Source organism: Mandrillus leucophaeus, unplaced genomic scaffold, assembly GCF_000951045.1.
Source record: "Mandrillus leucophaeus isolate KB7577 unplaced genomic scaffold, Mleu.le_1.0 Scaffold598, whole genome shotgun sequence".
Lineage (NCBI taxonomy): Eukaryota > Metazoa > Chordata > Mammalia > Primates > Cercopithecidae > Mandrillus > Mandrillus leucophaeus.
Window position 1 is genome coordinate 214,876 of NW_012106452.1, and position 25,649 is coordinate 240,524.

The window sequence follows — 25,649 nt, forward strand, 5'->3', positions numbered from 1 at the left end:
GGCTGCAACTCAGTGAAGGTTCAGATGATTCTTAGCATGTTTTAGCAAAAGGTATTTTTTTTTTATTATACTTCAAGCCCTGGGGTACATGTGCAGGAAATGCAGATTTGTTACATAGCTATGCACGTGTCATGGTGGTTTGCTGCACCCATCAAACCATCATCTACATTAGGTATTTTTCCTAATGCTATCCCTCCCCTAGACTTCCACCCACCATCAGGCCCTTGTGTGTGATGTTCCCCTCCCTGTGTCCATGTGTTCCCAAATGTTCAACTCCCACTTATGAGTGAGAACATGCAGTGCTTGATTTTCTGTTCCTGCATTAGTCTGCTGAGAGTGATGGTTTCCAGTTTCATCCATGTCCCTCAAAGGAAATGAACTCATCCTTTTTATGGGTGCATAGTATTCTATGGTGTATATGCGCCACTTTTCTTTATCCAGTCTATCATTGATGGGCAATTGGGTTGGTTGCATGTCTCTGCTGTTGTAAATACTACTACAATAAACAGAAGTATGCATATGTCTTTATGGTAGAATTATTTATATTCCTTTGGGTATATACCCAGTAAAGGGATTGCTGGGACAAATTGTATTTCTGGTTCTAGATCCTTGAGGAATTGCCACCTTGTCTTCCACAATGGTTGAACTAATTTACACTTGCACCAACAGTGTAAAAGCGTTCCTGTTTCTCCAAATCCTCCCTAGCATCTGTTGTTTCCTGACTTCTAAATGATCGCCATTCTAACTGACAGGAGATGGTATCTCATTGTGTTTGATTTGCATTTATTTAATGACCAGTGATGATGAGCTTTTTTTCATACGTTTGTTGGCCACATAAATGTCTTCTTTTGAGAAGTGTCTGTTCATATCCTTTGCCCACTTTTTGATGGCATTGTTTGTTTCTTGTAAATGTAAGTTCCTCATAGATTCTGGATATCAGCCCTTTGTCTTTTTCTCCCATTCTGTGGGTTGCCTGTTCACCATGATTATAGTTTCTTTTTTGTGCAGAAGCTCTTTAGTTTAATTAGACCCCTTTTGTCAATATTGGCTTTTGTTGCCATTGCTTTTGGTGTTTTAGTCATGAAGTCTTTGCCCACGCCTATGCCCTGAATGGTATTGCCTAGGTTTTCTTCTAGGGTTTTTCTGGTTTTAGATCTTATGTTTAAGTCTTTAATCCATCATGAGTTAATTTTTGTATAAGGTTTAAGGAAGAGGTCCATTTTCAGTTTTCTGCATATGGCTAGCCAGTTTTCCCAGCACCATTTATTAAATAGGGAATCTTTTCCCCATTGCTTGTTTTTGTCAGGTTTGTCAAAGACCAGATGGTTGTAGATGTGTGGCTATTTCTGAGGCCTCAGTTCTGTTCCATTGGTCTATATACCTGTTTTGTTACCAGTACCATGCCATTTTTGTTACTGTAGCCTTGTAGTATTGTTTGAAGTCAGGTAGCATGATGCCTCCAGTTTTATTCTTTTGCTTAGGATGCTCTTGGCTCTATGGGCTCTTCTTTGGTTCCATATAAGACTGAACATAGTTTTTTCTAATTCTGTGAAGAAAGTCAATGGTAGTTTGAATCTATAAATTTCTTTAGGCAGTATGGCCATTTTCACTCTATTGATTCTTCCTATCCATGAACATGGAATGTTTTTCCATTTGTTCGTGTCCTCTCTTATTTCCTTGAGCAGTGTTTTGCAGTTCTCCTGGAAGAGATCAATCACTTCCCCTGTAAGTTGTAGTCTTAGGTATTTTACTCTCTTTGTAGCAATTGTGAATGGGAGTTCACTTATGATTTGGCTCTCTGTTTGTGTATTAATGGTGCATAGGAATGACTGTAATTTTTGCCCATTGATTTTATATCCCGAGACTTTGCTGAAGTAGCTTATCAGCTTAAGGAGATTTAGGGGTGAGATAATAGGGTTTTCTAAATATGCAATCATGTCATCTGCAAACAGAGACAATTTGACTTCGTCTTTTCCTGTTTGAATATACTCTATTTCTTTATCTTGCCTGATTGCCCTGGCCAGAACTTCCAATACTACATTGAATAGGAGTGGTGAGAGAGGGCATCATGGTTTTGTGATGGTTTTCAAAGGGAATGCTTCCAGCTTTTGCCCATTCAGTATGATATTGGCTGTGGGTTTGTCATAAACAGCTCTAATTATTTTGAGATACATTCCATCAATAACTAGATTATTGAGAGTTTTTAACATAAAAGGGTGTCAAATTTTATTGAAGACCTTTTCTACATCTATTGAGATAATTATGTGGCTTTTGCCATTGGTTCTGTTTATGTGATGGATTACATTTATTGATTTGCATATGTTTAACCAGTCTTGCATCCCAGGAATTAAGCCGGCTTGATGGTGGTGGATAAGCTTTTTGATGTGCTGCTGGATTCAGTTTGCCAGTATTTTATGGAGGATTTTCTCTTCAATGTATATCAGGGATATTGTCCTGAAATTTTCTTTTTTTGTTGTGGCTCTGCCAGGTTTTGGTATTAGGATGATGCTGGCCTCATAAAATGAGTTAGGGCAGAGTCCCTCTTTTTCTATAATTTGGAATAGTTTAAGAAGGAATGGTACCAGCTCCTGTTAGTACCTCTGGTAGAATTTGACTGTGAACCCATCTGGTCCTGGGTTTTTTTGGTTGGCAGGCTATTAATTACTGCCTCAACTTCAGAACTTGTTATTGGCCTATTCAGGGATACGACTTCCTCCTGGTTTAGACTTGGGAGGGTGTATGTGTCCAGGAATTTATCCATTTCTTCTAGATTTTCTAGTTTGTTTGCATAGAGGTGTATATAGTATTCTCTGATGGTAGTAATATATTTCTATGGGATCGTAGTGATATCCCCTTTATCATTTTTTATTGTGTCTACTTGATTCTTCTCTCTTCTTTATCGGTCTGGATAGTGGTCTATTATATTAATCTTTTCAAAGAAAAATAGCCCCTGGATTCATTGATTTTTTGAAAGGTTTTTTGAGTCTCCATCATCTTAAGTTCTGCTCTAATCATAGTTATTTCTTGTCTTCTGATAGCTTTTACATTTGTTTGCTCTTGCTTCTCTAGCTCTTTTGATTGTTATGTTAGGATGTCAATTTTAGAAATTTCGTACTTTCTCTTGCAGGCAATTAGTGCTATAAATTTCCCTCTAAACATGCTTTAGTGGTGTCCCAGACATTCTGGTAGGTTTTGTCTTTGTCCTCATTGGTTTCAAAAAACTTATTTATTTCTGCCTTAATTTTGTTATTTACCCAGTAGTCATTCTGGAGCAGGTTGTTCATTTTCCATGTAGTTGTGTGGTTTTGAGTGAGTTTCTTAATACTGAGTTCTTATTAGATAGCCTTATGATCTTAGAGACTGTTTCTTATGATTCTCATTCTTTTGCATTTGCAGAGGTGTGTTTCACTTCCAATTATATGGTGAACTTTAGAATAAGTGTGATGTGGTGCTGAGAAGAATTTATATTCTGTTGATTTGGGGTGAAAAGTTCTTAAGACGTCTATTAAATCCACTTGCTCCAGAGCTGAGTTCAAGTCCTGAATATACCTGTTAATTTTCTGTCCCCTTGATCTGCCTAATATTGACAGTGTGGTGTTAAACTCTCCCACTATTTTTGTCTGGGAGTCTAAGTCTTTTTGTAGGTCTCTAAGAACTTGCTTTATGAATCAGGATGCTCCTATATTGGGTGCTCTTCTTGTTGCATTGATACTTTTATCATTATGTAATGCCCTCCTTTGTCTTTTTTGATCTTTTTTGGTTTAAAGTCTGTTTTATCAGAGACTAGAATTGCAACCCCTGCATTTTTTTACTTTCCATTTGCTTGGTAAATATTCCTCCATCCCTTTATTTGAGCCTATGTGTGTGTTTGCACATGAGATGGGTCTCCTGAATACAGCACACCAATGGGTCTTAACTCTTTGTCCAATTTGCCAGTCTGTGTCTTTTAATTGGGGCATTTAGCCTATTTACATTTAAGGTTAATATTGGTATGTGTGAATTTGATCCTGTCATTATGATGCTACCTGGTTATTTTGCCATTAGTTGATGCAGTTCCTTAATGGCATTGGTGGTCTTTACAATTTGATATAGTTTTGCAGTGGCTGGTATCAGTTTTTCCTTTCCATATTTAGCACTTTTTTTTCAGGAGGTCTTGTAAGGTGGATTTAGCAGTGACAAAATTTCTCAGCAATTGCTTTTCTGTAAAGGATTTTATTTCTCCTTCACTTATGGAGCTTAGTTTGACTGGATATGTAATTCTGGGTTGAAAATTCTTTTCTTTAAGAATGTTGAATATTAACTCCCATTCTCTTCGGGCTTGTAGGGTTTCTGCAGAGAGATCTGCTGTTAGTCTGATGGTCTTCCCTTTGTGGGTAACACTACCTTTCTCTCTGGCTGCCCTTAACACTTTTTCCTTCATTTCAACCTTGCTGAATCTGATGATTATGTGTCCTGGGATTGTTCTTCTTGAGGAGTGTCTTTGTGGTGTTCTTAGTATTTCCTGAATTTGAATGTTGGCCTGCCTTGCTATGTAGGGGAAGTTCTCCTGGATAATATCCTGACGAGTGTTTTCCGACTCGGTTCCATTCTCCCTGTCACTTTTAGGCACACCATTCAAATGTAGATTTGGTCTTTTCACATAGTTCCATATTTCTTGGAGACTTTGTTCATTCCTTTTCACTCTTTTTTCTCTCATCTTGTCTGTACACCTTATTTCATTACGATAATCTTCAGTCTCTGATATCCTTTCTTCCATTTGATCAATTTGGCTATTGATAATTGTGTGTGCTTCACGGAGTTCTTATACTGTGTTTTTCAGCTCCATCAGGTCATTTATGTTCTTCTCTAAACTTGTTATTCTAGTTAGCAATTCCTCTAACCTTTTTTCAAAGTTCTTAGCTTCCTTGCATTGGGATAAGACATGCTCCTTTAGCTTGGAGGAGTTTGTTATTACCCACCTTCTGAAGCCTACTTCTGTCAATTCGTCAAACTCATTCTCCATCCAGTTTTGTTCCCTTGCTGGTGAAGAGTTGTGACCCTTTGGAGAAGAAGTGGTGCTCTGGTTTTTGGAATTTGCAGCCTTTGTGTGCTGGTATTTCCCTCATCTTCGTGGATTTATCTATTTTTGGTCTTTGATGTTGGGGCCTTTGGATGGGTTTTTTTGTGGATATCCTTTTTGTTGATGGTGATGCTATTTCTGTTTGCTAGTTTTCCTTTTAACAATCGGGACCCTATGCTGCAGGTCTGATGGATTTTGCTGGAGGTCCACTCCAGACCATTTGCCTGAAATATACGTTCTTCTTATGTGTACACAAAATATTCTCCCTAATAGTTTACATGTGTGGTCACAAAACAAGTCTTATTAAATTTAAGAAGATTGTACTCATACCAAATATCTTTCCTGATACAATGGTATTAAACTAGAAATCAATAGCAGAGAGAGAATTGAAAAATACACAAATGAGTGGAAATTAAGAAATGAAATTTTGAAGAACAATGAGTCAAAAAAGAAATCACAAGGGAATTAAAAATATTTTAAACAATATCCAACAAATTAAAATGAAACACAACATACACAAACTCATAGGATACAGTAAAAGCGTTACTAAGAGACAAAATTTTATCAGTAAACATTTGTATGTTACAAAATAATTTAAAAACCTCTAATCTACAACCAAATGTTACCATTCAAAAACTAGAAAAAGAAATAAACTAAACCCAAGGTAGCAGAAGGAGAGTAATTATAAAGATTAGAGCAGAAATAAATAAAATGGAAAGACAATATAGAAAATCAACTAAGCGAATACTTGGTTTATTGAAAAGATCAACAATAATGACAAAACTTTGACTAGGCTAATCCAAAAAGTAAAAAAATGTAAATAAAAATTAGAAATGAAAGAGTAGACATGACAACTGATGCCACAAAAACCAAAAGGATTGTTAGAGAATAATGTGGACAATTATGTGCCAACAAACTGAATAATTTAGAAAAAATAGATAAAATTCTAGAAATACGTGACATACCAACAATCAATTATGGAAAAACAAAAAATACAGACAGACATAGAACTAGTAAGGAAATTGAATCATTAATAAATTTTTCACATAAAAGAAGAGCCCACAACCAGATGGTTTTCCTGTAGAGCTTTACCAAGCATTTAAAGAAGTATTAGCACTGATCCTTCTCATATTCTTTAAAAAAAATTTGATGAGGGGAAAGCAGTTTCCAATTTGAGGTAAACATTACCCAGATATGAAAACCAGACAAAGATACTACAAAAAAATTAAACTACAAACCAGTACTCCTGATGAACATGAATGCAAAAGTTCTCAAAAAGATACTAAAAAACTGAATTCAACTACCAATTTAAAAGATTATACACCATGATCAATTGTGACTTACTCCTGAAATGCAAGGATGGTTCAACATGAAAAAACAATCTATCCATGTAATTAACACACCACAGTAACAGAATGGCAGAAAAAAAAAATCCCACATAGTCACCTCAATTGATGAAGAAAAAAGCATTTGCCAAATTCAATACGTTTTCACAATTTAAAATATAATACATTTTCCAAACTAGGAACAGAAGGAAATTATCTCAACATAATAAAGGTAATTCATATATAAAAAGCCCACAGCTAACCCTAGACTAAATGATGGAAAACTGAAAGCTTTTCCTCTAAGATTAGGAATAAGGCAAGGATGCCCACTCTCAAGTCCTCTATTCAACATGCAACCAAAAGTTATAGCTGGAAGCAATTAGGCAAGACTAAGAAATAAAAGTCACCCAAATTCAAAAGAAGAAGTAAAATTATCTTTGTTTGCAGATATGAGCTTGTGTGTAGAGAACTCTAAAGTTTAAACACACACAAAAATGTTAAAACTAATAAACAAGTCTAAGGGAGTTGCAGAATAGACAACATAAAAAATCAGTTGTTTCTATCCATTAACAATAAAAAAGGAAAACAATTTTATTTATAATAGCATCAAAAAGAATAATTAGGAATAATCTAACCCAAAAAGTTAAAAGTCTTTACACTGAAAACTAGAAAACATCATTGAGAAATTAAAGATGAAACAAATAAATGGAAAGACATTCCATGCTAATGTATTGGAAGAATTAATGTTAAAATGTCCATACTAAGCAATGCAATCTATAGGTTCAATGCAATCCCTATCAAAATCTCAATGTTATTATGTGGCAGAAATAGAAAATCTATCCTAAAATTCATATAGAACCTCAAATAATTCTGAATAGTCAAAAAATTCTTGAGAAAGAAAAACAGAGTGGGGCTTTACACTTTCTGAACTCAAGATATACTACAAAGCTGCAGTAATCAAAACAACGTGGTACTGGCATTAATTCAGACACACAGAACAATGAAACAGAATAATCCTAAAACTAACCCTCAATATGTGATGAAATTATTTTAAACAAACTTGTTAAGGTTATACAATAGGGAAAGAATAATCTTCTCTTCCATTAATTGTATTGGAAAAACTGGATATCCTCATGCAAAAGAATGTTGGGCACTTATCTGATATTATGTGTAGAAATTGACTCAAAACAAATTAAATTCCTAAACATTAGACTTGAACTGTAAAAAATCCTAGCAGAAAACTTAGAGAAAACTCTTTATGACTCTGGATTTGGCAATTTTTTCCTGAATAGGACACCAAAAACACAGGCATTAGAAGCAAAAATAGACTTGACTACAGAAGAATTAAAATTTTTGTAAAATAAATAAAATGATCAACAGAGTGAAACAGCAACTTTTGAAATGGGAACAAATATTTTCAAACCATATGTCTGATAATACGTTAATAGCCAGAGTATCTAAAGAATTCTTACAACTCAACAACAGCAAAATAAATAACCAGATTTAAAACTGGATAGAAGACTTGAATAGACATGTCTTCAAAGAAAATATGCAAATGGTCAATAAATATGTGAAAAGATGCTTAGCATTACCGATTATCAGGGAAATTCAAATCAAAACCACAGTGAGTTATCACCTGACAACCATTAGAATGGCCATTACCAAAACCAAAACAAAACGAAGTAAAAAACAGAAAATAAGAAGTGCTGGTGAGGATATGCAGAAATTGGAACCTTTGCCTCTGTTACTTAGAGTGTAAAATGATGTAGCTGCTATGGAAAACAGTATGGTCATTCTTCAAAAAACTAAAAATAGAATTATCATATGATCCAGGAATCCCACTTCTGAGTGTATATCCAAAATAACTGAAAGCAGAGTTGTGAAAGGTATTTGTACACTCATGTTCATTGCAGCATTATTCACAATAACAAAGAATAACCAACCTAAATGCTCACTGTTCAAGGTTTGAATAAAGGTTGAATAAAGAAAATGTGGTATATACATACAAAGGAATGTTATTCAATCTCACATAGGAATGAAATTTTGTCATATTCTACAACACAGATGAGTCTTAAGAACATTATGCTAAGTGAAATAAGCTAATCACAGAAAGAACAATACTGGATTATTCCAAGTGCACAAGGTGACTAAAGTGGTCAAATTCTTATAAACATAAAGTACAATGGTGTTTGCCAGGGGGTGACTCTGAGGAAAACAGGGAATAGTTTAAGGGGTATAGAATTTCCATTTTGCAATATCAAAAGTTTCTAGAGATATGTTACACACTAACGTACATAGACTTAAGACTACTCTTCTGAACACTTAAAATGGTAAAGATGGTAAATTTTATGTTATGTGTTATTTCCCACAATAAAAAATATGCTCACTTTGGAAATAAATTTCGCAATTTATTTATATTTATTTATTTATTTTTGAAACCAGGTCTCACTCTGTCACCCAGGCTGGAGTACAGTGGCATGATCTCAGTTCACTGCATCCTCAGCCTACCAGGCTCAAGCCATCCTCCCACCTCAGCCTCCCAAGTAGCTGGAACCACAGGCACATGCCACCATGCCTGGTGAATTGTATTTTATTTTTATTTTATTTTATTTTATTTTTTGGTAGAGACGGCATTTTAACATGTTGTTCAGGTTGGTCTTGAGCTCCTGAGCTTAGATGATCTGCCAGCCTCGGCTTCTCAAAATGTTGGGATTACAGACATGGGCCACTGCACCCCTCTAAATTTGGCAATTTATTAACAAGTTAATTATACATCTATATAGTCACTCAGCAATTCCATTCTTAGGTATTTATTGTACTAAAATAAAATTATAAAACTGCCAAAACCCTTATACAAGAAGCTTCCAGTGATGGGATTGCTGGGTCAAATGGTATATACTCGAAATATATAAATCATTCTATTATAAAGACACATGCATGCGTACGTTCATTGCAGCACTATTCACAATAGTAAAGACATGGAATCAACCTAAATGCCCTTCAGTGATATAATGGATAACAAAAATGTACATATACACCATGAAATACTATGCCACCATAATAAAAGAATGAGATCATGTCCACTGCAGGGACATGAATGGATGGAGCTGGAGGCCATTATCCTTAGCAAACTAACACAGGAATAGAAAATCAAATACTTCACATTCTCACTTATAAGTGAAAGCAATATGATGAGAACACATAGACAAATAGAGGGGAACCACACACACTGTGGCCTTTCGGTGGGATGTAGGGTTGGAGGAGGGACAAGATCAGGATAAGTAGCTAATGGTCACTAAGCTTAATAACTGGTTTGTGTACAATGAACCCCCATGACACAAGTTTACCTATGTAACAACCGTGCACTTGTACCTCTGAACTTAAAATGTAAGTAATGTGTCCAGCAGATTATTATAGCAAAATACTGGAAACGGTGCTGGTATCTTCAACAGAAAGATGCATTAATAAATGTAATACATTCATACAATGGAATAATAAACAGCAATATAAATGAACAAACTAAGAAATATGTAGCACAAGTGAATCTGAAGGAAATTATTCATAAAGAAAGAAGCCAGAATAAAAAATAAAAAAAGTAGAATTCCATTCTATAAAGTTCTAGAAGAAGTGAAATAATGTATGAAGAAGAGAGTGTAAGTGAGTAGTCATTTCTGGGCTGTTATTTACTGGGAACAGTTTTATGATTGCAGGAAGTGGATTAAGCAAATGTGTGCCTTTTCAGAACTGCTCTGTCTGTGCAAGATATTTGCATTTTATTGCATACAAATTATGTCTCAGTGAAAAATACATCATTCTTCAATTTTTCAGCAACAGTATCAGATAATACACATTTCATTTTAGAAAATGCATCCAGAAAATAAAGTTGACAAATAACTTTTTAAGTAGTTCTATGTAAATTAGTACATTCCCACAAAGGCAAACGCTTTTCTTATATTCTCTCATCAGATTAACTTAAGAACACATTCTTGCTTAATAGTAATTTTTAGTTAGAGAAAATACATTCACCAAGTATTCTGATGAAATTTAATAGATATGCCTAATGCATACATGATATTTGATATGATGCTTATTTTTAAAACAAGTAATACTTCTCCAATTGTAGGTTAGAAAAAAAAAACTATAATGTGGTGATTCTATACTTGAAGAAAAAAAATCTGTTTCCTTTTCATAAGGGTTAGTAGAACACTTTGTAACATAAAGATATTTACAGTCACGAAAAAATTTCAACTTTAAGAAGAAATCACCAATTATTGTCAAAATAATAATTATGTAGCTATAATGATGTGAGCACTTTTATCTATTCTTTCTAAATGCTTACATGCACAATCTTCATTCAATGGGAGTTTGAGGAAAGCAGGTGCTCTTTTTAAAAATGACACTGTTAGAGTCACTTCTTCTCCAGCATTCCGAAGAACCTGAACCTAAAAAAAAAGAATAAAAAGAATAAAACTATCATTACGTTTATCATTTTATATGATGGCAAAGCCTTTAAATTATTGGTTGCTTTTTCCACCTTCCATTTTTCCCTAGTGGTCAGAAGCATTTTATAAAAGATAGAGGGAGGTAATTATTTATCATTGCAGTAAGAGTCATTAATGTGCATCCTCTTGTCACAATTTGTGATCCCCTGTTTATATACAATGTGCATCTTCCATTCATACTTATTGAGATCTTCTTGAATTTATAGTCTATATTAGGCAATATGACGAATCATGAAGTCCACAGAAAGACAGATATAATGTTCAGGACACTGTATTTATTAGTAAATATTAATAATTGTTGAACATCTATTATGCACCAATAAATTGAATAAGCTTTGGAGCATCCATTATGCAAGATAAAATAGTCTAAGATATAAGAGAAAATTATTCTAAAAGCATAAAAATCTGATTCTGCCAATGTTGACCAGAGTACTAATTCAGATTAAATCAAATTGACCCAATTCACTCTAATCCTCTTGCAAAAAAAAAAAAAAAAAATTGGCATTACATCTTCTACTTAATATTTTCTTTTCCCTGCAAACCTGTTATTATCAATAGCATCCGTTGTTATATGATGTTGAAGTCTGTTATTATCAATGACTCTCAACATTTTTTAAATTATAGAATAAGTAAGTCTAGTTCTTCCAGTTAAAATAATTTCAATGTCTCCAAAAATCATATCTAAAAATATAAGCATTGTAAAAACTTAAAAATTGTTTAAAAAACTAAAAGAACAAAGAAACCGAAGAGTTATTTATAACAAACACACCTGAAAAAGATATTAATATATTTATGATTTTAAACTATCATGTAAAATAAGAAGACAAGAATAATCAGTGAAAAAACGGTTAATAAACATGGAAATATACCTTGTTAAATACGCTGAAAAATTGTTCAACCACAAATCATTAAAGAATTGGCTACTTAAAGCCAATTTACAATGACTTCTGGTCCTGACAAGATGGCACAGATGGCTGGGCGTGGTGGCTGGTGCCTGTAATCCCAATACTTTGGGAGACCGAGGCAGGTGGATCACCTGAGGTCTGCAATTCGAGACCAGGCTAGCCAAAATGGTAAAACCTCCGTCTCTACTAAAAATACGAAAAAAAAAAAAAAAAAAAAAAAAAAAAATTTAGCCTGTCTTGGTGGCAGGCATCTGTAATCCCAGCTACTTGGGAGGCTGAGGCAGGAGAATCGTTTGAACCTGGGAGGCAGAGGTTGCAGTGAGCCGACACCACACCTCTGCACTCCACCCTGGGCAGCAAGAGCGAAACTCCGTCAATACATACATACATACATACATACATATATAATTTTTTTTTTTAAACGGACAAGCTCATCTCTCTCTGCTCCCCTCCAAGAAGTACAACTGTAAACACTGAAGAAAAGAGAAGAGACAACCAAATAAGAACTCTGAAAGACGGAAGGAGAAGGAAAACCTGATTACGGGTCTCAGGACAGCATTGAACAGCACAGACACCGGATACATTACCTGCTCCACCAAACAGAGGAACACCAAACAGGCCGGGCATTTTCTCCGCCCCATCATTAAAACAGACAGCATGCTAGATAGGCTCATACTACCTCTGGATTGTAAGAGAGCCCTACTAATACCAGGCAGGACCACAAACATCAGTGAGTGGTGACAACTGGAAGCCAGCAGAAGTGCTAGCCTTCTCCCTGGGTGTGAGAATACTCTGCGCCACTCAGAGGCACTGTGTAACCGGGAACACTGGCAGCGGTACCTCCTCATACGTGCCCAGTGAAAGAGGCTGCTTTGTGAAGATCCTGAGACTGCCCTCCCCCGCCTAGAGACACTGTCCTAGCAGAGAGTACCAGCAAAGATAGACCTGCTCCAAAGTCCCCATTATCCTACCTCCTCTACAGCAGGGAGGAACCCTCCATAACCAGCACTGACCTGGGAAAATTTTTTCCATCCCTTCAGACTATCCCAACAGGGAACAGTGGGTGCCCATTGATACGAGATAAATCAGTCAGAAAAAGCAGCACCAAACGGCTCTAAAACGTATGTCGTAAGTGGAATCATGGTCCACAAACCCGTGAACTAAATAGTAAATTTCTGCTTAAAAAAGAAATCTCAAGTAAGAGGCAGTCACCTAACATAATAAACAAAATGACCAGGATATAGTAAAACTTATATATCATATTGAGAACCAGAAAAATCACAATTTTAAAGGGAAGAAGTAATCTACTAATACCAATGAGATAAATCACATATTGGAACTCTCTGACAAGGATTTTGAAGCAATCAACAAAAATGATGCCATAAGAAATTACAAGTTTTTTTGATTCAAGTGAAAAATTATAAAATCTCAGCAAAAAAATAAGTTATGTTGTAATATCCAAATAGATATTACACAAATATTTTTTCATAAATTTTAAAAACACTTGGGGATAGTTCAATAACAAAGTAGGAATGAAAGAGAGTAGAAGTAACAAAGATGAGGACAGAATAATATAATTCACCTAATCTGAACAATAAAGACTATATAGACCAAAAAAAAAAAGAAAAAGAAAGAAAGAAAAAATAACCTGAAGGATAGTAACAAAATATATAAAATGAATATCATATGAGTCACAGAAGAGAGGAGAAAGAAGAGGGACTGAAAGATTATTTAAACATATAATGTCTGAAAATTTCTCAAATTGGATGACAGATATGAGCCCTCAGATTTAAGAAACTTAACAAACCTCGAAAGGATCCTGCCACATAAATCTACACTAAGACACATCATAATTAAAATTTTGCAAACTAAAGATAAAAAAGAACAAACTTTTAAAACTTTTAAAAGGAGCCAGATAAAAGACTTATGTAAATATTATTAAATGTTTTAACAAATCAAACAATACAACATGATCAATGCAAATCAGATAATACAACATGATCAACCGAAGTTTAATCCAGGAATACAAGGTTGGTTTAACATTAGAAAATCAATTGGTGTAATTAACCACATAAAAACCTAAGTTGAAATATCAAAAAACATTTGGCAATATTCAAAATTCATATCTGTTGAATGCTTTAAACAAAGTAATGGTAGAACAGAACTTCCTCAAACTGACAGAGGAAAAGCTATAAAAAAAAACCTACAAGTAGTATCATTACTAAACGGTAAAAGACTAAAGGCCTTAATGACTTCAGTTTAGAAAAAATAAAAGAATGTCCACACTATGTACTTTAAGTCAACATTTCCATAAAAGTACTAGGCAGGGTAATATAGAGAAAAAAAGTAGTTATCTATATTTGAAAAGAAAGTACAAAAGCATCTATCTGCAGATGACATGATGGCTTACAAAAAAGTACACTAGAATCTACCAAAAAAAAAAAAAAAGAAAGAAAAATCTCCTGGAACTAATCATAACTAATCTTTTTTAGCAGAGTTTCAGGAAATAAGATAAATATAAAATAATTATATTTCTTTATAAAAAATCAATTTCTAATTTAAAAAATTTATAAAATCACCAAAATCATGAAATATTTATGTATCAGTCTAACAAAAGTAGTAAAAGCCCTGTATACAAAACATTGCTATGAGTAATTTTTAAACATTTAAATATATGTGTCACAAAATTCAATATTTATCTACTCTAATTGACATATGAGAATCCCAGCAGACTTTTTAATAAAAATTGACAAACTGTTATTAAAATTCATGTGGAAATTTTAAAAATCCAGGATAACCAAACCACCTTTGGAAAATAAAAACAAAGCTATTACACCAACATCGTTTGATTTTAAGAGATATAAAAATACTATAATCATCAAGACATTGTGCTATCAAAAACATAGATAAAATAAAATAAAATAATAATATAATATAATGTAATATAATTAATATAATATAATGTAATATAATATGTGTCTAGAAATAAATGCAAACAAAAATAAACAACTATTTTTCAACAATATTGCAATGAAGTAGAGAAAGTAAAATCTTTTTAACAAATTGTGCTGGGACAATTTCAAATCCTCATTAGAAAAGAAAAGGAGCTTTGATCTATACCTTACATAACATACTAATACTACTTCAGAGTGAATCAATCACCTGAATGTAAAGTCTAAGCTTATAAAACTTCTAGAAGTAAACTTTGGAGAAAACCATTGTGGCATTGAGGCAGGATTTATTTTTGTAGTTATTAATCCAAAGTACATCCCGTAAAAACACAAATTGTTAAGTTGGGAGTAATCAAAATTGAACCATTGTTTTTTACACAATATGCTTTTAAGAGAGTCACAAACTTTGAGAAAATATTTGTAAATCTTTTTCTGATAAATAATATACACCTGGAATATATTTTAAAACACTCAAAACTCAATAATAATACAAATGACCTAATAAAACATGAGAAAAAATCTCAGGCAGGTATATCCCTGAACTTATGTTGATGGCAAATAAGTGCATGAAAATATGCTTAACATAATTAGGGAAATGTAAATTAAAACTATAATGAGATACCACTATAAATCTTCTGAAACGTCCAAATTATATATGCCTCAGATACTAAGTGCGTGTAAGGTTTTGGAGGAACTGGACCGCTCAGAGACTAAGAATAAAAATTTTAAATGTTACAATGATTTTAGAAAATAATTTAGCAATTTCATAAAATTGAAACATGCCATACTACATGATCCAATAAATTAATTTTTAGAAATTTATCCAAGAGAAATGAAAGTAAATGTCCTTACAAATACTTTTCATGAATATTCATGGCAGCTGTATTTTTAATCAGAAAATTTAGAAAACTCAAATGTCCATCAGAAGGTAAATGGGTAAACAAACTTAAGTATATCCTTATAATGGAGTGTGACTCTACAATAATAAGAAAAAATGAATGAGTGATGGGTACATGATACCAGGTGAATAAATATAAAATAATTATATTAAGTGAAAGAAGCCAGAAAACATAGTACCAACTACAGGATTACATTTACATAAAATTGTAGAAAATGTAAACAAATGTATAGTGCCACAAAGCAGATTAGCGATTGTTCAGGGATTGAGGAGAAGAGAAGAGGCAGAAGGACAGATTATACAGTGGCAAGATTAAACTTTTAGGGCAAATGAGTATTTTATTATCTTGATTGTGTTGGTGGGTGTTTTATGTTATGGATTGCTGGACACAGTACTGTGAAGATATCAATTCTGCCTTATTTTTCTATAGATTCAGGACAATCTCGTTGAAAGTTCCAGTGTTATTTCTTTTACTTTTTTTGGCTTAGAATGAATTTATGAACTTGACTTCTGTATTTGTATTGACATTATATTATAACCTCTAAATATTAATATAATCAATATTATATGACAATATTGAGAATTTCTGATAAATTAAAATATATGGTGCAGTGGAAAAAGATAGATAAGTGCTCATATTCTATAGTAAGTGGCAAATAGATAATATCTAGGACTAAACAAAAAGAAATAATGGTATGAAAATCAATTTTGAATCAGTATATAAATATAGGAATATGTGAATATGGGTGTAGATATGGGAAAAATATGACCTGTATAGGTTAAATATGGTTGCCTACGAAATAGGCAATGGACAATTGCTTTACTTTTAAAGCTTTACATTTGTGCTTCAATCTTAAAGTTTTTTTCAAGTATAAGTGAAAAATATAAGAATGTTAAATAATAATAAAAACTCACCTTAAAGAGATAATGATTTTTTAAAATATAAGGTCACTTATGAGTATCTGTGTAATCATAATTTTAAGTCTTTGACAAATACACATTTTTAAATTAATTCAGGATTATTAATCTTTTCAGGGAATAGGGTTGAGATAGTATTTTTTTTTCAGTTTTTCTTCTATGGTTTAAATGCATATTATATCAGCCTGATACTGTCAGGTTGGAAAATATAGGTTCTATATCTTGAATAATAATGAATGAATTCTTCCTGCCAAATCAGAAATTACCAATAAATCCAGTCGTCCTTTTTACTTTCATTCACATTTTATAATTCAAATAAAATGTTGTGAATTTTAATCAGATAAAGTATTAGCACAATTATTCTCTCAAACTGCTATAGGTGAGTACCCAAGCAAGAGGATTGATAAATGGTGACAATCAATAAGAATAGAAAAGAGAAATTAAATTCAAATAGATATTTATGGATTTAATCTAATATTAAAACCACTACAAATCTAACGACTCAGTTCATGAACTGAAAATTCTTAAGTTCCATTCATCTATTAAGAAGAAAATTTCATACAACGTTTTTTGGTTCTTTGCCCTTTCTGATTTCCCCTTGGAGGCCATTCTAACTTTTATGAGATTCTAAGGAGGAATTTAGCTAGCTGCCACTACTCTGGAATATAAAGCCAAGGATGTCCATAGCTGAGCTTGCTTTTAATTGATAAAAAGAAGGCACTGCTGCTTTGTCCATGCATATTTTAAGCACACATCAGGAAACACGCACACACCTCCCTTCACAGACAGCAAGGGCAGGAAGATTAGTCTGTGAGGATCATAGTTACTGACCTCACATAATATCAGGAAATCAAGTAAGACTTTGATCTTAAGAGAGTCAGATTGACGTATTTCTGCCCACTAGTAACAATGATGGAAAACAGTCACCTAGAATGTGACATTAACATTGGACTTATCCCACTTGACATAAGTAAATTATTTCCTTATTCTGGATCCTATCTGAAAAGGATCTTAAAAATGACTTTGAGGGTTGATATTGAAACAGATCACTTTACAGATAAAATAGGCGAATCCAGAAACTATAATATGCTTGACTGTTCACTCTAAAATAGTGACTGTATGTGGAAACCAAATGAATGAATCATTTTTTTTTTATGCACTGGTTTATGAACTGAAGGAAAAATAAGAAGTTGGCTTATTACGGTTATTACTGGGTGACAGCTTTGGTTGAAACTGTAATGTAAAGGCTTTCATGCCGGGGTTAGGGAGTCCTCCTGCCATTGTATATCTACTAACACATTCAGGTTTACAGAGAAGTCTTCTGGTGGCAGGGTGAGGGAGCATACTGCCCTTCTGTGGTTTCCTGCAGGCATACACATTCACAACTGCAGATTGCTCACAGGGTCATGGCAGTTGCTAGCCATGGGCAGGAGATAAGGCCTTCTTAAGAGAGAAGCATTCGAGCAAGAAATGAGTCTGTAATATTCACAAGAGCTGGTACTGTTACTGGAAAGTAAATCAAGTGTATTAGCAGAAATTTCCCTGCTGGAAAGTAGGGTATAGAGCTGCATCTAAGAAAACTTTATCACATAACTTTTGGAAGTAGTGGATTAATCAACTATGTGAAGTCAAATATAATTGGGAATGTGGAGGAAACAACTGAAAAAAAAAAAACAAGAATTTGACATGATTGAGACACATCAGCTCTCATCTTTGTTGCTGCAACCACAGGATACAGGACAGAGCTGGAAAAGCTAGAAATACATCATATTAGGGATGGGGAGTGAGATTATCGTCGACATAATAGCACAAGGAAGGTAATGTGATGTTCCTGAGGAGGCATTGTATGCATTCATTCGTTTTATTATGTTTCTCTGCATTTTAATTTTTAAAAATACTTCATAAATACATAGAAATGAAATAGGAATATTTCAATGGCCATTTCTAGTGTAAATTTTATGTCGTTTAAAATGAAAAGTCCCAGCAAGAATGTCCATCTGGTTATATGATGAAAGAAGGAACTATGAATAATTTAAAATTTCAGAATTCCTAAAATTTCAGCCTAAAATAGTGTATAATTATGCAATAATGTTTGATTTTGATAATTATTTATTACAATTAAGAATGCAGTTTCAGCTCTCAGCTCTAGCAAAAATAACAAATCTTAGTGAAACTAATTAATCATAATACAAATAATAATAAATTATTGAATTTCAATATAGAAAAGAGCCACTTATTTTAGTTAGACAAGAATATTGAAACATTTGATAAAATTGTACTTATTTAAGGTAATGACTTAATATTTAAGGTTATGACTGAAAATAATTCATTGTTTTCAAAGACTCAACTAAAACAAGATTCTATATAATGAAAGTGTATAAAGAGACATATCCTTCTGAGTTAAATTTTAATTGAAGTAAAATACATTATTAGCTAGTTTACATGGCTATGGAAATACTATTTCAGCATTTGCTGTAATTCCAAGATGATTTCCTCAATAACTCAAGCAACCTTTTCTTTTTTATTTTAATTGTTGTGTGGCCAACTGAGTAGCTCAAGATCCATTACAACTGATAAAATTTCTACTTTAAAAAAGCATCAGGAACAGAGGGATAAAACTGAGTTTTATCTAATTCTTAAAGACGAGATGATTCCAGTAGGACATCATGTATCTTCAAACCATTTTATTAAAGTAAATTTAAATGAAAATTAAAAATAAAGGCAGACATAGTAGTATAAATAAAATAAACAAGGGACAATTATTAATATAAATATATATGCCAGTACTGTATTTTGAATACATATGGAATTCAGCAAGTGAGAAATGAAATTTTGCTATGAGCAAGTGGTCCTTATTTCAAAAGAGAAATCTTGAATAAATATCCAGGAATTATTATGAATATAATTAATTTCCTCAAAAAGTTGTGTGTGTGTGTACATATATATATGTGTGTGTGTGTGTGTGTATATGTGTGTGTGTGTGTGTGTGTATATATATATTTACATGTTTCTGCCTTCAATGAAAGATTCTGAAAGGATGTTTGGTCAAATTGAGCAGCAATTCCTAATGAAAACTCTAAGAAAAGTAGGAATAGAAAAAAAAAATTCCCTGGCATGCCCCCCCGCCCCCCACAACCCTCCAACTTAGGGCTCTCTTTAATATTTCTAAAAGAAATTTCAATTTTTTATTTGCCTGTATTTGCTGGAACTCATAAAATATTGTTGAAAAATAATGGAGATAATGGTCGTCTTTATTTGGTACCTGACTGTAGTTGACATAGTTTTATTATTTTTTATTTTTTTCAGCAATTACCAGTTGCCTTTATTTATATAAAAGTATATTAAATACTCTCAATATATACAAGTAAAAAATATTATCTCTATAAATAGAAAATTTCCATATAAAAAATCTTTTTTAAAATTATACATGTATATACAGTGTTGACCTTAGAAGCTGTATCTTAAATCTTAAACTCTGTACAGTTTGTACAGTAGATTTATAAAAACATAATTATTGGTCAAATGTTTAATCAACACCACTCAAGTCAAAGTACTAAATGATAAAGCGTATTAGGAAGGTGCCCAAAATGCAGAATTCTTCTGCATTTAATACACTAATTGAAGGTTTGCCAATTGTTTTGAATTTCCAAATGTACTCCTTAAAATAGAAAAAGAACCTAAATACAGTATTACAAACATTAGAAAAGTCTGCACAATTTCCATCTTAGTTTCCTACATGGTTTGAGGTCAGTCTTTCAAAAGCTCTTCAAAAGTTCATTCAGGAATATGTAAGGCATTCATTCATTTGTTTTTGGTTGGATGATCTCAGTACAGAATATATCATCTAAAGGATGACATACATAGAAGGTCCAGAGCTTTAAAAACTACAGCAACTTGGAATTGGTTGTACCATCATGCTCTAAAATCCCCGTTTGTATTTCCACATATTCTACTATCTTAAGAGTTCTGTTTTCTGCATATGGCTAGCCAGTTTTCCCAACACCATTTATTAAATAGGAAGCCCTTCCCCCCTGCTTGTTTTTGTCAAGTTTGTCAAAGAGCATATGGCTGTTGATGTGTGGTGTTATTTCTGAGGCCTCTGTTCTGTTCCACTGGTCTATATATCTGTTTTGGTACCAGTATGCAGAAAACTGAAACTGGATCCCTTCCTTATACCTTATACAAAAATTAACTCAAGATGGATTATAGACTTAAACGTAAGACCTAAAACCATAAAAACTCTAGAAGAAAACATAGGCATTACAATTGAGGACATAGGCATGGGCAAAGAATTCATGACTAAAACACCAAAAGCAATAGCAACAAAAGCCAAAACTGACAAATTGGGTTAAACTAAAGAGCTTCTGCACAGCCAAAGAAACTATCATCAGCATGAACAGGCAACCTACCGAATGGGAGAAAATTTTTGCAATCTATCCATCTGGCGAAGGGCTAATATCCTAAATCTACAAAGAACTTAAACAAATTTCCAAGAAAAAGCAAACAATTCCATCAAAAACTGGGCAAAGAATACGAACGGACACTTCTCAAAAGAAGACATTTATGCAGCTCATCATCACAGGTCATCAGAGAAATGCAAATCAAAACCACAATGAGATACCATCTCACACCAATTAGAATGGCAATCATTAAAAGGTCAGTAAACAAAAGATGTTGGAGCAGATGTGGAGAGATAGGAACATTTTCACACTGTTAGTGGGAGTGTAAATTACTTCAGCCATTGTGGAAAACAGTGTGGCGATTCCTCAAGGATCTAGAACGATAAATATCATTTGACCCAGCAATCCCATTACTGGGTATATACCCAAAGGCCTATAAATCATTCTGTTATAAAGACACCTGCACACATATGTTTATTGCAGCACTGTTTGCAACAGCGAAGATGGAGCCAACCCAAATGTCCATCAATGATAGACTGGATAAAGAAAATGTAGTGTATATACACCATGGAATACTATGCAGCCATAAAAAAGGATGAGTTCATGTCCTTTGCAGGGACATGGATGAAGCTGGAATCCATCATTCTCAGCAAGGTAACACAGGAACAGAAAACCAAACACCACATGTTCTCATTCATAAATGGGAGTTGAACAATGAGAACACATGGACACAGGGAGGGGAACATCACACACTGGGGCCTGTTGGGGGTGGCGGGCTAGGGGAGGGACAGCATTAGGAGAAATACCTAATATAAATTATGGGTTGATGGGTGCAGCAAACCACCATGGCACGTGTATACCTATGTAACAAACCTGCACGTTCTGCACATTTATCCCAGAACTTAAAGTATAATAAAAAAGACTTCATTATATTTATTTATTAATAACTTTTTAATGAATACTTTTTATGGGCCAAGTGTCATGCTGGACTCTTGGAATCTGTCTGTCAATAACATGGCTTGCTGTTATTGTGTCATTGCCTAGCACTCATTTTCAAGGGGCAGGAACAGGTGATGGAAGATAGACATTAGGTGAGCACAAAGTAGACAATACAAAAGCCCAGAAAGGGAGACGTTGAGAGGTGCTCTTAGGCAAGGAAAACGGCAGGCAGAGCAGACAAGCAAGAACAGAGCTGTGTGGAGAGTTATTTTAAATACATCAGTGAAGGTAGGACACATTCATAGGATTTCTGACCAAAAGATAGAAGGAGGTAAGCATGTTTGCCATACAGATACTTAGATAAAGGGCGTGCTAGACTCTTTGGAAACATTGAAAAACTGAGTGACTTGCTTAAATGTAGCACCTCATATATGGTAGACTGACAAGTAAAACTGCATGTAAACATGAGTTCTCCATTTTTTCCACTGTGCCTTTCTCTTAAAATAGTCAGTGACAAATCTTGCAGAATTTCTTAAAAAACATATTTTACTCTCATAGCAATTTCAGGACAATCATCACCTATCAACTTCTACATGGGTCTTTATCTGCAGAGCCCAGCTGCACAGCACCACTTCACGGCCCTAGTTCTGAGGAGAAGGAAGACTCTACCTAGATACAGTAAACAAGATAGAATGGACTAAGTAGCTTCTTTCCACATTGATAAGACTCCGTTTGTTTAAGTTACTTATTGGTGTATATTTTCTTTTGAGATCAAGAAGCAGAGTTTAAATTAACTCAGCAAACATATATCAAATGTCTATCACATTCAAAACACCATATAAAGTGACACAGAATATGCAATGAAGAAATGGAGTTGATAAAGCCCTTTAGTTCTAGAGACTTCTAAGCTAATGGGAAGACAAATGTTTACAACCACTTAAAAGAAAAAAAAAAGGCATAAGAAAAGTTTGTAAAAGTAAATAGCATTATGTAAAAAACCCAGGCCCAAATCTAGTCTGCATAAAAGGTAGTCACAGTGTTTTTTTTAGCTTCTGTGCTAATAATACTGACATCACTGAAATGTGGTGCAGTTGTCTCATTGCTTAGTGTGATACAACAAACAAGGGAACCAACAAAGCCTAGGCAACCCTGCACACACAACCTTATGGCCCCAGCAGTTTTTCAACAAGTTTCTACAGTGCCCTCTTGGTCACATCTCAGAGACTACCAGTGACTTCCTCAAATGAGCAAAGTTTCCATTATCAAATCAAATGTAATCACGTGTTTACTGAGGCCCCAACATACTTAAGTCAGACCCATGTTGAATGTCCCTACACCTTCCTTCAATGACAGACAGTATATTTATAAAATGCAATCATTGCACATGAAATGAAGTATACTCAGTTCAAATCTTGCAGATGGGAAGAAAGGACATATTTTACAGACTGAAAGGTTATAGCATATTTCCTTATTTTCCTTTTTTCTTTTTTCTTTTTTTTCCTTTGAGATGGAGTCTCTCTCTTGTTGCCCAGGATGGAGTGTGATGGCACGATCTCAGCTTACTGCAACCTCCCCTTCCTGAGTTCAAGCGATTCTCCTGTCTCAGCCTCCCAAGCCAGTGGAATTGCAGGCATGCACCACCACGTATGGCTAATTTTGTATTTTTAGTAGAGACGGGATTTCTACTGTTGGACAGGCACTCGGACAATCCACGTGCTTCGGTCTCCCAAGGTGCTGGGATTATAGGCATGAACCACTGTGCCAGGCCCAGCATATTTCTTATACATAAATACAATATATTTCAGGCAGGATACTGAGGTGGAGAACATGTCTATATCAAGAAAATCCAGGCTGGGCATGGAAGCTCACACCTGTAATCCCACTGCTTTGGGAGACCGAGGTAGGCAGATCACCTGAGGTCAAGAGTTCGAGATCAGCCTGACCAACATGGTGAAACCCTGTCTTTACTAAATACAAAAAATTAGCCAGGAATGGTGCTGCATGTCTGTAATCGCAGCTACTTGGGAGGCCGAGGCAGGATATTCGCTTGAACCTGGGAGGCTTAGGTTGCAGTGAGCTGAGATTGTGCCATTGCTCTCCAGCCTGGGTGACAGGAGTGAAACCTGTCTCTTATACACATCTTGTTTGCATAAAGCCTCACACATATTTGATATAACCACATTAGATGGAAATAACTTATACACATATTTACTCTAAATTCCTAATAGTAAAACCATAGCTATATAAACGTTTAGCTTGAAAACTACGTACCATATTTAAGTAGAATTTGTGAAGAAAAAGAAAGAAATCATAACACTTATCCTTATTTGAATAGAATTTTGTATAGGTTACTTCAAGCATAAAGAATTATCAAGATCTGAAAACAAAGGTAAACCCTATCACGCCCACATTAGATTTGCAGCTTCAGAATACAGTTGCTAAATATTTGTTTATGCACATTATCACAAAATGTTTGCACAACATGGAACTAAGAAGTAAATATTGCAGAATTGCTTACACTGTTCCCTGCCATATACTGTCATTTCAGTCCATTGCGTGAGTCATTTGAACATGCTATTCTGAATTTTAAATGCCATCCCCTTTGATATACACTGAGTACAGTATAAATACTCTGATACCATTAGCAGCATTGTTAGGGCCACCATAGAGTGAGCTGTGCTAGCACTTTCATGGTGACTGAAGCCTGCATAGGGAGAAACACAGCTGTACCACCACGAGAAAACAGTGGTTTCTTTGAGAGTCCAGTAATTTTAAACACTTAAAATTAGATGTGTATGTGCCAAATATAATGTATTAAATGAGTAGGGAGAAAACTGTCTGCCTTACATGTTGCTAAATACATGAAAAAAAAAATACATAGATCCATTCTATCATTTCATGATTACTTTAAATTTCAGCCTTCAGAGAGGTCTGCTATGCACAAAAATGTCAGACATAGGATAACTGTAAAAACCACTAAGATATTTATCAAATTATACAAGATGCAGGCACTTTATGGGACTGTTCCATATTTAATACATACTTAGAAGTAATTTATGCCCCATCTTACATGAAAATTAGTGTGAATATCTAAAAATAACCCATAAAATTATAATATTGTCACCTTTCTTTTTTATCTCAGACTTCTTTCTAGTCTACTATTCTACTTCAAGCCTTGTTTTTTTTCCAAGAGAGTCCTAAAGGACATTCCCATCACCTGGTACCTGAATGATAAGAAAAATCAATAAATAAAACATCTTTGGGAAATTTCTTGTGTCCATGCTCTGAGCTCAGGTGCAGATGTCAGCATCATACCAACTCTCCTCCAAACTAAATGCATCATTATCTCAACGCAAATAAACCTCCAGGTAAGGAGTACACATATCAATGGCAATATATTAGGCATAGTTTACTGCTAATGCATTCGCCCCCTCATATTCCATAATTGCATTTTTCAGAGGCCACTTGCCTAGAATCCTTGCATCTATGTGGCCTCAGCAATGTTGTAGAAACAGGGAATTCCAGCTCTGTCTCTCTACTCTCTAAATGAACTGAAGTAAACGATTGCTGATTTTATAATCTATAGACTATTTACTTCAGACCTAAGATTGAAATGGGTTATGTTCCATTAGAGATTTTAGAGGAATGAGTGCTCATTGGGAGTTTGCGAACTCACAATGAGAGTGTGAAAACTCACAAATAATATTTTCAAATGAGACAGTGTTACAAAAACTACTGAGGGTAATTCTCAC

At 34.1% G+C, this 25,649-nt stretch overlaps 1 protein-coding gene across 3 annotated transcripts in view; it reads right to left on the bottom strand.

Moving 5' to 3' along the window:
* Positions 1-25,649, bottom strand: part of SNTG1 (syntrophin, gamma 1) — an 804,940-nt gene that overhangs the window by 186,396 nt on the left and 592,895 nt on the right. For all 3 annotated transcript variants that reach the window (XM_011999541.1, XM_011999542.1, XM_011999540.1), the window contains one exon: positions 10,724-10,826. In XM_011999541.1, the coding sequence (XP_011854931.1) occupies positions 10,724-10,826 (103 nt within the window). The remainder of the gene's footprint in view (positions 1-10,723; positions 10,827-25,649) is intronic.